A 12551-nucleotide genomic window follows, 5' to 3' on the forward strand; every position below is an offset into this window, starting at 1 on the left:
TATATTTACCTGTCCACAGATGCTTTGATTCTGCCTTGTCTGATGTATAATAGAGCAATGAGTATTTAAGTTCAATTATCTCTTTACTTCTTCTTTTTCATGCTTTGGCTATATAGTTAAGTGTTAGTTAAGTGTATAGTTAATGTGTTCCCTATGGAGTTATTTTTTCTTAATAGTCACTATACTAGATCTTGCTCCCACTGATAATACAGAAAGGTGCCCTTTTGTTAAACTACTCTACAGAGTACAAAGTCATTCTTTATCTTTTTATAAACAGCTTTTTTTTTTTTTTTTTGGTTTTTTTGAGACAGGGTCTCCCTGTAGCCCCAGCTGTCCTGGAACTCACTATGTAGACCAGGCTGGCCTTGAACTCACAGAGATCCTCCTGCCTCTGCCTCACCAGTGTTGGGATTAAAGGCGTGCACCACCATGCCCGGCTTAAAAACAGCTTTAATAAAAATCATTTTAAAATTATTTTTATTGTACTTGTATGAGTGTTTTGCCTGTGTGTAAGTGCACCTATACTGTACAAGCCTTCCAAGGCCAGAAGAGGGTGTCTGATCTCCTGGAACTGGCGTTACAGACAGTTACTGGCTGCAATGTGGGTGCTGGGAATTAAACCCAGATCCTCTGGAAAAACAGATGTGTCACTGGTGAAGATTTTCTCCCATCCTGTGGGTTTTCTCTTCACTTCCCTGATTTCCTCCTTTGATGTACAGAAGTGTTTTAGCTTAATGAGGTCCCATTTGTTGATTCTTGACCTTGTTTCCTGAGCAATTAATGTCCAGTTTAGAAAATCCTTTCCTAAACCTATATCTTGTAGGTTTTTGCCAATGTTTTCTTCTAACAGCTTCAGAGTTTCAGGCTTTACATTGAGGTCTTTGATCCATTTGGAATTGCCTTTTGTGCAAGGTGAAAGATAGGGTTTAGTTTTATTCTTTTACAGGTGGATAACCAGTTCTGCCAGCAGCATTTGCTGAACATGCTGTCCTTCCTCCAGTGAGTGTTCTTGGCCCCTTTGTCAAATATTAGGTGCATGAAATTGCATGTACTCATATTTGGGTCTTCAATTTTGTTCCATTGATCTATGGATCTATTTTTGTGCCAGTACCGTGTTGTTTTTATGACTATAGCTCTATAATACAGCTTAAAATCTGGTATAGTAATCCTCCCAGCATTGCTCTTACTGCTTAGGGTTGCTTTGGCTATCCAAGGTCTTTTGTGCTTCCTTATGAATCTTAAGACGGTTTTTTTCAATTCTGTGAAAAATTTCATGGGGATTTTGACTGGCATTGCACTGAATCTATAATTGGCTTTTGGTAGGATGGTCATTTTCACTGTATTAATTCTTCCAATCCATGAGCATGAGAGGTCCTTCCATCTTCTAATGTCTTCCTCAATCTCTATCTTTAAAGATTTAAATTTTTCTTTGTAGACGTCTTTAATGTCTTTGGTCAGGTTTATTCCAAGATATTTTATTTTATTTTATTTTTTGCAGGGACTGTGAAAGGGAGTGTTTCCATGTACTCTTTCTCAGATTGTTTGTTATTGGTATAATGAAAGACTCCAGACTTTTGTAGGTTAATTTTTTAACCTGCCAATTTAATTAACATGTTAATAATTTCTAGGAGTTTTTTCATGGAATTTTTAGCATCTCTTAGATATATCATATCATCTGCAAAAAGGGATAATTTGATCTCTTCTTTTCCAGTGATTACTTCTTTAATTTCCTGCTCTTGTCTTATTGCTCTTGCAAGAGTTTTAAGCACTATGCTAAAGAGAAGGAGAGATAGTGGAGAGCCTTGTCTGGTTCCTGATTTCAATGGAAATGCTTCCAATTTTTCTCCATTTAGAATGAGGTTGGCTGTGGGTTTGTTATATATGGCTTTAATTATGTTGAGGTATGTTCCTTCCAGTCCAATTCCCTCTAGGACTTTGAACATAAATGCATGTTGGATTTTGTCAAAGGCCTTCTCTGCATCTACTGAGATTACCATGTGCTTCTTGTTTTTGAGCCCATTTATATGATTTATGATGTTTATTGACTTACATATATTGAACCATTCCTGCATCTCTGGGATAAAGTTGGCTTGATCATGGTGGATGATCTTTTGATGTGTGTCCATATACAGTTTGCAAGTATCTTGTTGAGAATTTTTGCATCTATGTTCATTAAGGATATGGGCCTATAGTTTTCTTTATGGTTGTATCTTTATCTGGCTTTGGTATTAGAGGGATCCTGGCTTTATAGAAGGAATTTGGAAGTTCTCCCTCCATTTCTTCCTTTTTGACTAAATTAAGTAGTATTGGATGTACATCTTTGTCGTGGTACAGTGACCACAGTTCAATCCTGAATGGCTTGGAGACCCTGATGGACGGAAATCAAGACACAGGAGATGCAGAGATCTATGTGCAAGTGCATGTTTATTATGAATCAAACAAAGCTTATATAGGAATCATATCTGGAGTAACCAAGGAATAACTAAGGCTACATCACTAACAGAAAGTAACCAGGGAATTACCAAGGATATAATAGGTTACTACATTACCTCACTAGCTGAAACTCATATCAAGTTTACAGTATCCAAGATTTAGGTGCATGATGTTTATAGTATCTTAGATATAATGTGTACTGCTTATGACTACTCTTAGCAACTACTATAATTCATGATTTCTATATAGAAACCAAGCATGGAATTATTTCAATCTTTTTGTATTTGAAGTTTGTTTTGTGCCCCAGTGTATGGTCGATTTTGGAGAAGTTTCCATGAGGCACTGAATAGAAAGTATGTCCTTTGGTGCTTGGATGGAATACTCGGTAGATGTCTGGTAGGTCCATTTGATATATGGTATTGTTTAATTTAGATCTCTCTCTGTTAACTCTCTGCCCTGTTGACCTATCTAATGGAGATAGTGGTGTATTGAAGTCCCCTAGTATTAATGAGTTGGTATTAATCTGGGTCTTAAAGTCCCATAGTATTATTTTATGAAGTTTGGTGCACCAGAGTTTGGTGAATATATGTTCATGATTGTAATATCTTCTTGGTTTATTGTTCCTTTGATGAGAATGAAGTGGTCCTCTTTATCTCTTCTGATTAGTTTTAGTTTGAAGTCTTTTTTGTCAGATATTAGAATTGCAATGCCTGCTTTTTTCTCAGTACCATTTGCTTGGTATATTTTTTTAACATCCTTTCACCTTAAGTTAGTGCCTGTCCTTGAAAGTGAGGTGAGTTTCTTGCAGAAAACAAAAAGATGGGTTTTGTTTCTTAATCCTTTCACCTACTCTGTGTCTTCTGACTGGGGAGTTCAGTCCATTAATATTTAAAGTTATTAATGACGGATATGTATTGAATTCTGTCATTTTTATTTCTGTTCACATTCTTGATATAGCTGTACATTTCCACATTTATACATTCATTGAATTTCTTTCTGCAATCCCTTGGGTATAGTCATTCCTTTCTTCAGCTTTGTATTGCTTCCAGAACTCTCTGAAGGGCTGGTTTTGTGGACATGAATTCCTTCAGCTACTTATGCCATGGAAGATTTTTCTTTCCCCTTGGATTATAATATACATTTTGACTGGGTATAGTAATCTGGGTTGGCATCTGTGGTCATTTAGAACTGGGAATACTTTGGTCCCGGCTCTTCTGGCTTTCATAGTTTACACTGAAAAGTTAGCTGTAATCCTAATGGGTTTTCCTTTATATGTGACTTGTTTTTTTTTTTTTTTTCTTTTGCAGCTTTTAGTATTGTCTCTTTGTTCTGTACATTTAGTGTTTATACTATGATGTCCCATGGAGAGTTTCTTTTCTGGTCCTGTCTATTTGGTGTTCTATATGCTTCTTGTATTTGTATGGGCATGTCTTTTATTTTGGGAAATTTTCTTTTACGATTTTGTTGAAGATCTGGTCCATGCCATTATTTTGGGATTCTTTTCCTTCCTGCATGCCTATGATTTGTAAGTTTGATCTTTTTATGGTGTCACACAATTTCTGCATATTCCATTCTTGTGCTTTCTTAAATTTTTCATAATCTTTGCTTGAGTGGTCTAGTTCATCCACTTTATCCTCTCTTTTGATTTTATATTGGAGTGACCACATTGCTTTTGTCTTCAGAGTTCCCACAGAGGCCCAAGTCAGATGAGGACCAGATGCTCTCAGGTTTTCTCCTAAGGTCTGAATTCCTCCAGGAAAGATGTCCTCAGGAATTTGGGGCTTGGACTGGCCTGAAAGCTGGGCCCAGGAAAGATGCTGGTGGCCATGCCACCCAGAGATGCAAAGGGAGATGGGGACAAGAAGAGTCCCCAAGGGCTCCTAGGGACTGAGGGAGGAACTGGGTTGGTCTGTATGGAAAGGATCAGGAAGCCAAGAGGTCAGCCCAGGTGTTGAGGAAAGAGGCTGGTGGATTGTACAGCCCAGGGAAGCAGAGGGAGGTGATGGTGGGACCAGGCCCAGAGGGCTCCTAGGGACCATGAAAAGGAACTGGGTTGGTCTAGGTGCAAAGGGTCAGGAAACAGTGGTGGTTCCCCCCGGTGTCTGGGGCACCAAGAAAAGGAGTGAGACAGTCCCCAGGCTAGGAGGAGACATGGGTGGGGGAGATGGGAGGGTGAATGAGGCTATGGGGGTCAAGGCATGAGGGCATGATGGACTTAGCCAGGAGAGAGGCCACTGGGTCCAGCAGGCCCTAGGAAGCAGAGGAAGGTGATGTCAGGACCCCAGAGGGCTCCTGGGGACTGGGAGTAGGAACTGAGTCCCTCTGGATGCTAGGGATCAGGAAGCAGTGGTGACTCTGGCTGAGAGGTCAGCCCCAGTGTCCAGGAAAGAGGCTGGCAGGCCATGCAGCCCAGGGAAGCAGAGGGAGGTGAGGGTGGGACCAGGCCTAGAGGGCTCCCTGAGACCATGACAAGGAACTGGGTTGGTCTGGATTCAAAGAATCAGGAAGCAGTGGTGGTTTCCCTGGTGCCTGGTGTACCAAGAAAAGGAATGGGACAGCACCCAGGCTAGGAAGAAAGATGGGTGGGGGAGATGGGAGGGTGAATGAGGCTGGAGGAGTCAAGATGTGGAGGGCATGCTGGACTAACCCAGGAGAGAAGCTGCAAGGTGCCCCAATACACGTTTCTTAAAAGAAAACTCGAGATAACAGGAAACACGGGGTCCTTACTTCTGGGCCAAAGTTCTTTGTTTTCTATGTTGGCAAATTTTCTTTGACTATATGATTCTTTTTCAGTGTTACCTTCACAACTTTAAGCAATGGATGACTAATTTGAGAAAGTTAAGTGAAGACTGTTTTCATATTCTGCCTTTTCACTGCCCACATTTTATCTATAGAACTAAAATAATATAATACTCTCATATCTGTGTACTACTTCCCTAAACGTTTTGTTTTTGATACTTTAAGAGTAATGGTAATATCAGGTTAATTTTTAAAATTTTTTGGTTTTTGGTAGTACATGATCCCACTTGTAATCCTGCCTGTCGGGGTACTATCTGTGTAGAACAGACTGCTCTCAAGCTCATAAAGATCCACTTCCCTCTGCCTCCCAAGTGCTGGGATTAAATGTGTTTGCCACACTGCTAAATTTTTTATTTTGAACAAGAACTTAGAGGAATTGGGACTTAAAAGCATTTGTTCATTTTCTTTACTTTTTCATATATTCGTAATAAATTAAATCCTTTAAAACACTCTAAGCACAGAAAAGTGTATATAAGTATAGGTAAAATATTAAGGATTCAAAAGCATACTGCTTTTAACAGAGAGATTAAATGCAGAGTAGAGGGAGGAGTCTATGAACCAGTGGGAAGAGCTTAGTGTCTGGACAAGATGGCAGACTTCCCTGAGCTGCACATTCCTGCTGAATCATGGTCATCTAGGATGTGAGGAAGAGAACTGTAAATATGAAAGTAGTGCGTGTGCAACACCACAAAAGAGGAGAACAAGCTACCACACAAGTAATTAGCATGTTCTGGTACAAACATGATTCTATAGGTATAATGAAAGAGGTGTGTGACTTGTTTCAGAAATGGAAAAAATCAGATCTCATTTTTTAAAAAATCAATTTCTGGTCCTCAGGCTATACCTGAAGTGAGACAAAACTCTTTCCCTGAACCCACAGTTCAATGAGTCTTTTTGCCTCCCACAGAAAGCAACCACTCTCCAAAACCACTTAAGATGCTGGAACGTGTGGGCAAAGAATTACTTTCAGAGTACTTGGAAAAAGTGGTGCAAAGTAACGTGTTGAAATTAGAGGCAGATGAGAAAGAAAAATTTAACAACGCTGACCGTAAAGACAAGCGTCGGGTCTTTGTGGACACTATAAAAAAGAAACAAAGTAAAGTAGGCCAAGTGCTTCTCCAAACTTTCCTAAATATGGATGAAAATACCAACAATGGTGACGGTAAGAGAAGCATGACTGCCAGTGACTAACTCAAAATTTCCAGAGTCTATTCCATCACTGCACTCAATTCCCTCTTTACCTTTTTACCATTCCATCACTAAAGTATCATTTTTCTCTAAAATAATCCTCCGTTTAGAGGTCGCTTTGCCCTTCACAGGGTTGCATACACTTTCCAGGTAGGTAAAAGGCAAAGTTCAATGCTAAAGCCATTCATAGAAATAACTAGCCAAACAATAATTACAGAAGGGAACACTTAAAATGTGGTTCTGTCATCTTGTGAATTTGTGAGTACCGTCAGCCTGGGCTTCTCTGAAATGGGGTCCTTTCTAATTCTTCCTCACATGGCTTTGTAAGGCCAGGAGTGTCTCACAGCCAGGAACATGATTGCTCCAACCATGTCAGCTCTCAGCCAGCATTCTCTCCTCTGAGCTCCAGGCTCATGTCTCTGATTACATATTCATTACTTATGGTCACATGTTCTGTTGATCATGAAATTAACATAACTAAAACTAAACACATACCCCCATTCAACCAACTAGTTGCTTTTTCACAAACTGAAAAACTCTCAGCCACAAAATCAGAAACGCTACAAATGGGAATCAGAATTGGAGAAAGAGGTTCAAAATGATTTTAACAACCTCAGGCATCACACCGAGGACCAAGTTCTAAGCAGAAATGAACTCTCTGCTCAGCAGTGACTGAGATGGAGGGAGAAGAGGCACATGTGATCACACTCATGAGCGATCTGGGGGAGCCATGGACTCTACTTGTACTGGACTCTCCAAGGAGACTCCAGGACAATTTGAATGCAATGGCCCAGCCAACCAGAGTACCAGGCAAAATGGGATATTAGAATAGGTCAAGACTTTGGCCAGCACTGTGGGAATGTGAATGCTGAAGTGTCTTGCCAAGTCCTGAGCATACAGAGTGAAGGATAGTGTGAAGCCAAGTTATTAGTTATATTTGTGCTAAACGTCTACATTTGTGCTACCTGTCAAGCACGTGAATCAGAGATCATCACTCCAAGTTCTATCTGCAAAGGATAATGAATGAAAAAGAAAAAATATTATGACACATATTAAAAATGAAAATTTTATGCAGTAATACTACATCTCAAATTTAGAGAAAATCAAACAGAGAAAATACCTTTCCTGATTCATACTGCTGAACATGATTATCAAATTGTCACTCCTTTCCTGAAAGGAAGCATTGTAGTGTGAGATCTTGGTAAACATCTAATTTGTTTACGAGTTCCTCCTCCTCTCTGATATACAGGAGGGCTCTGCAATGTCCCCATTCCTTGCATAATCCTGGTAGTTAGGTTAAGCAACATCTGATAGTGTCACAGGTTAAAATGTCATAGAATTGAATTTTTTCAAAAAGGGTGAAATATTACCCAGAATTTTAAAACAGGCTAACAGCTAACATTGGTTGGTGGGGCTGGAGAAATGGCTCAGTGGTTAAGAGCACTGACTGCTCTTGCAGAAGACATATGCTTGAGTCACAGCATACATATGTTAGCTAACAACCATCTATAACTCCAGTTTCAGGGGATCCGACATTCTCTTCTCACCTCTGTGGGCACTGCAGGACATGGGTGCAGGTACCTACATGCAGGCGTTATACTCATACATATAAAGTTCTTTCCCAAAAATATTTTTAAAAATTATTGTTGTGTTCAGCACTCTGAAGACAAAACAATCAAATTATGTCTGAATCTTTCATAAATCAAACAAAAATAAACAAAATAGAATAGGAACTGCCCCTTTATGGTGGTTGCAATACCCTTTTTGTTAACCCTTTAAATAGCATTATGAGTCGGGGAGGGATAATTAAAGCAAGTATCTCCTAGAAAGGTCAGAATTTGAACTTAGGCTTCTGAAAAATAAAACACTTCTTTAGTTAAGGATTCTAGATTTCAAGTGTTGGTCTGCATGTCTGTGTGAGTTAGGAGAGTGTCTTCACTTCGGCATAGAATGTTTTCCCATCCAGGATGGCGGCCAGAGCCCTTGTCAGACGCAATACTGGAACTGTGGCTAGTAACACGTACTAAAATGAAAATGTGTTTGGTGTTTTTTACTGAGTATTATTAAAATTAATTTTCTTTATTAATTCATTAGGATATTAGAAGACATACAATTGGTATACAATCGCATACCAATTCTTGTAATTTTCTAATAGATAACACTCTGATAAATAATACATCCTTGCTAAGAGACAATGGATTTATACTAAGATGAATGAGTGCTATAGAGTAAAGTCATCGGAAATATAAAAATATCTTAGTTGAACATGGGAAGGCCAAATTGATCCAAAGTTATAGAGGTTTTCCCAATAATCATCACCTCTTCATTTCTGTCAAGGCCTACTTACCCCTTTCATAGAATAACACTTTTCCTTGGGTACAGTATAGCCGTCACTGTAATGTCTGCATGTCACATGGCATTCCTCCCTCCAAGGACTGTCTCTTTAACCCATATGCTTGGCTGACATCAGGTCTCAGAGTCATGTAAAATTTTCATTGTGTGATATATCTTACAGTTGATCCAGTAACAGAGAAGAGACCAGAGGCACCAGAAGAATCTGCGGACTCCCTTAAGCTTTGTCCCCCTGAAGACTTCATGAGACTGCGTAGAGTAAAGGCTAACGAGGTACTCTACTCTGTGCTTGGAACAGAGAAAATAGAAAAACTGAAGACAATTTCTTAAAAATTGGAGCTCAGAGGATATAGACAATGGCCACATCTGTTACATATGATTTTTAAGGGGTGTGTTAAGGTGCTGAAACCTGATTCTAATTCATTTTTAATTCAGTGAAAAATGCGCGTTCCAAATTTTAGTTCATTTATTTATTCTCATATATATTTAGGATTTATGAGAATTTTAACTACAGTCATTAAATCAAAATATTTACACAATAACATAGCTGAGTAGTAATTGTAATCTAGTTTAAAAGCATAAACACGGAAGATATTTTAATATTAAAGTGTGCAAAACATGATGCTGATATTTTAAAGCTAATTTCAAAATAATATTACCAAATATGAATTTTCTTGTTTTACTACTTTTTTAAACCTTAGCTGATGATAAACATCCTTTGGTTTTATATATGACCTGAACCTTGAATTCTAGAAAAGTTTGATTAGGTAAATAAAGAAGAAAAGAGAGCAGCAATTCTTCTGGGTTTCCCAACATTCTCATGTAACTATGCAAGTTATAATCTGGTTTATGGTTGGGGATCTTGAAGTAGAAGAAGGCAGTATATTTGGCTAAAGTTTGAGGGAGAGGGAAACTATATGAGAGTTTAATGAAGCAATATTTATAATGGCCAAATAGGCTTTCAAAGAATTCAGGCAAGTCAAAGTCACTGCATGCTCATTTTGCGCAGATCTATCCAATAAAGGAGCGGGAAGGTCGTACTCGGATGGCCCTTATCATATGCAATACAGAGTTCAAGCATCTTCCTTTTAGGCAAGGGGCTATTTTTGACACCAAAGGAATGAATCGTCTTCTTGAAGACCTGGGCTATACTGTGGTACTGAAAGAGAATCTAACAGCTAAGGTAAGAGGACCTAACAGGTAAGGTAAGAGGCCATACCCCTACTATAATCTTATACAGAGAAAATACATAGTCTCCTACTCAGAGCTGATTTTTACAATGTTAAAAAAATATCTATCAACCTCTGGACACAAGCAGGTACATGTGTGTGTGTGTGTGTGTGTGTGTGTGTGTGTGTGTGTGTGTGTGTGTGTGTGTGTGTCTGTGTATGTGTGTGTGAGAGAGAGAGAGAGAGAGAGATCTACCTGTGTGTTATCTAAATTGTCAAATGAGAGATGAAATCTGTGCTTATTTTACTTTCAAATATCTTCAGTTCCAAGAACTGCAGAAAAAAGTTACTCACATAGGTGAAAAACATATCCTTAGTTAATTCCAAAATGGGGAAATTCAGCCCCAGAAATTCACAGAGTAACGAGTATTAAGACCAAGAGCACCCATAAAGCAAGTATTATCTCTGACTTGGTACTAGGAGCTCTTTCTGGTAGTGGAGACAGGTTTGTAAACGAGACTGGAAATGTCCTGTAAGCATACTATGAAGGAATGTAATTTAGTATACAAATTTAGCAATTCAGTGTAAGAAAAAACTCACTTAGAGATTTGGCTATGTACATGTCAACATAACAAAAGTCAGTTGTCACTGAAAGAAAAATGGAAACTGGGAACGAGAGAAAACGGGAGAGTGGGGGGCAGGGAATGATGATGCAAATCTTAGGAAACTTTCGCCACAGTAACACAGAAGCTGAAACATACTTATTAGGAATAAGAAAGTTCTGGGTATATGTGAGGTATAGTGCCTTCCAAGAAGAGACCTCTAAGTACATAGAGGCTAAATTGAGAGGACAACTGGTACAAGAAAACACAAGATAATGAATACTGGAGTTTGAGGAAGGTGAGATGGGAAAAAAAGCAGGAGTGAGGCCCAAAGTTTAATTTAATTCTAAGAACATGGGAAGATTTTTCAAGAACAATAATAACATACCGCAACACAAGCCACTCAGTATATAAGAAGAGAAAACTTAGAAGTGGAGAAGAACAGGTCATACAAGACACAATCATGTGATATATTATAGAAACAGTGTATAATGTATTGCCAGGCATAGAAAGCTGGAACCCACTATTCCATCAAGAAGATAAAGTAAAATAACTGAGTAGCCACCATGTAAATATCAGACTTGTATTTCCAATATTTTTTTATCCCAAAATGAGAATATAAGATTAATTTCAACACTTGCCTACTGAAGGAAGACCTTGCTCTTTTCCAGGGTATGGAGTCTGAGCTGAAGGACTTTGCTGCCCTCCCAGAGCACACAAATTCAGACAGCACATTCTTGGTGCTAATGTCTCATGGCACGCTGCATGGAGTCTGTGGCGTTATGCACAGTAATGAAAGTGCTGATGTGCTACATTATGACACCGTCTATCAGATATTCAACAACTGCAATTGTCCGGGACTAAGAGACAAACCCAAGGTCATCATCGTGCAGGCCTGCAGAGGTGGTGAGTTCTGACATGGACCATCTGCTGTGAGGAATGAAACATGGGTCTTACATTTGGAGGAAATAATCTTGGGCCAAATTCAGCTTATATAAGTTAATGAAATTAATAGGAATTTCTATCAATTGTGGTATCATGACAATTTGCCTGGTTTATTGAGAAAGTTTTATATAATCTTATTTTTTTTTTTTTTTTTTTTTTTTTGTCTTTTTGAGACAGGATCTGCCTGTAGCCCCAGTTGTCCTGGAACTCACTATGTAGACCCACTGGCCTCGAACTCACAAAGATCCGCCTGCCTCTGCCTCCCAAGTGCACATTTTAAAGGTGTGCATCACCACGCCCAGCTTGTGATGAGGGAAATTTAGAGAATCCTTAAATCAGTTTGACAGAAATATTTGGTCCTGAAAAAAATTGTCATGACTATAACACAAGAACTAACACATAACTACTGGGAATGAGAAAGCTCTGGACAGATGAGAGGAAATGCCTTAGAACACTTCAAACCTTCATTATTATTTTACTCGTGTTTTTTTTTTTTTTACATTATTTGACATAGAGATGTATTTGAAAATGGGACAATTCCTCAATACAATAATTGTGCTTGACATCAACACCCTACCCTCATCAATAGATGAACTATGAAGCCATAAAGGCAGCAAAGCAATATGAAAGTTACAACACATGATGAATAGTGTTTCTATTATCAACAGAATATACAAGTTTCTTTTCTCAGCACTTGGGAGGCAGAGAGATATGGATCCTGGTGGTAGATGCTTATGTTTCAGTGGCCATCTAGATTAGTCTACTTGGCAAGTTCAAAGCCAGCAAAACATGCTAACTCAAGAAACAAAATGTTGGCATCTGATTAACAATGGCCAATGCTGTCTTCATGCCTCACGTGTGTGTGCACACACCTACACATGCCACGCTACAGTCATGTGAGTTTGTACTGCAGCCATGCACATACAAGCACGTATACCATATAAACACAATAAAAAGTGCTTCTTATGTGAGCATGAACTTGTATGCCTATAATATTAGTGACTTAGGTGGGTGAGTCCATTGGCTCAGAGGTTCAAGACATGCCTGATCTACAGAGAGAGTT

General features: G+C 38.8%; 1 protein-coding gene across 4 annotated transcripts in view; it reads left to right on the forward strand.

Annotated features, from left to right (window-relative positions):
• The window catches only part of Casp4 (caspase 4), a 31841-nt gene that overhangs the window by 11835 nt on the left and 7455 nt on the right, over positions 1 to 12551 (forward strand). For all 4 annotated transcript variants that reach the window (XM_029568997.1, XM_029568996.1, XM_029568999.1 and 1 more), the window contains exons 2-5: positions 6140 to 6394; positions 8936 to 9045; positions 9782 to 9955; positions 11215 to 11449. In XM_029568997.1, the coding sequence (XP_029424857.1) occupies positions 6140 to 6394; positions 8936 to 9045; positions 9782 to 9955; positions 11215 to 11449 (774 nt within the window). The remainder of the gene's footprint in view (positions 1 to 6139; positions 6395 to 8935; positions 9046 to 9781; positions 9956 to 11214; positions 11450 to 12551) is intronic.

Source organism: Nannospalax galili, unplaced genomic scaffold (genome assembly GCF_000622305.1).
Source record: "Nannospalax galili isolate Female #2095 unplaced genomic scaffold, S.galili_v1.0 scaffold1222, whole genome shotgun sequence".
NCBI lineage: Eukaryota > Metazoa > Chordata > Mammalia > Rodentia > Spalacidae > Nannospalax > Nannospalax galili.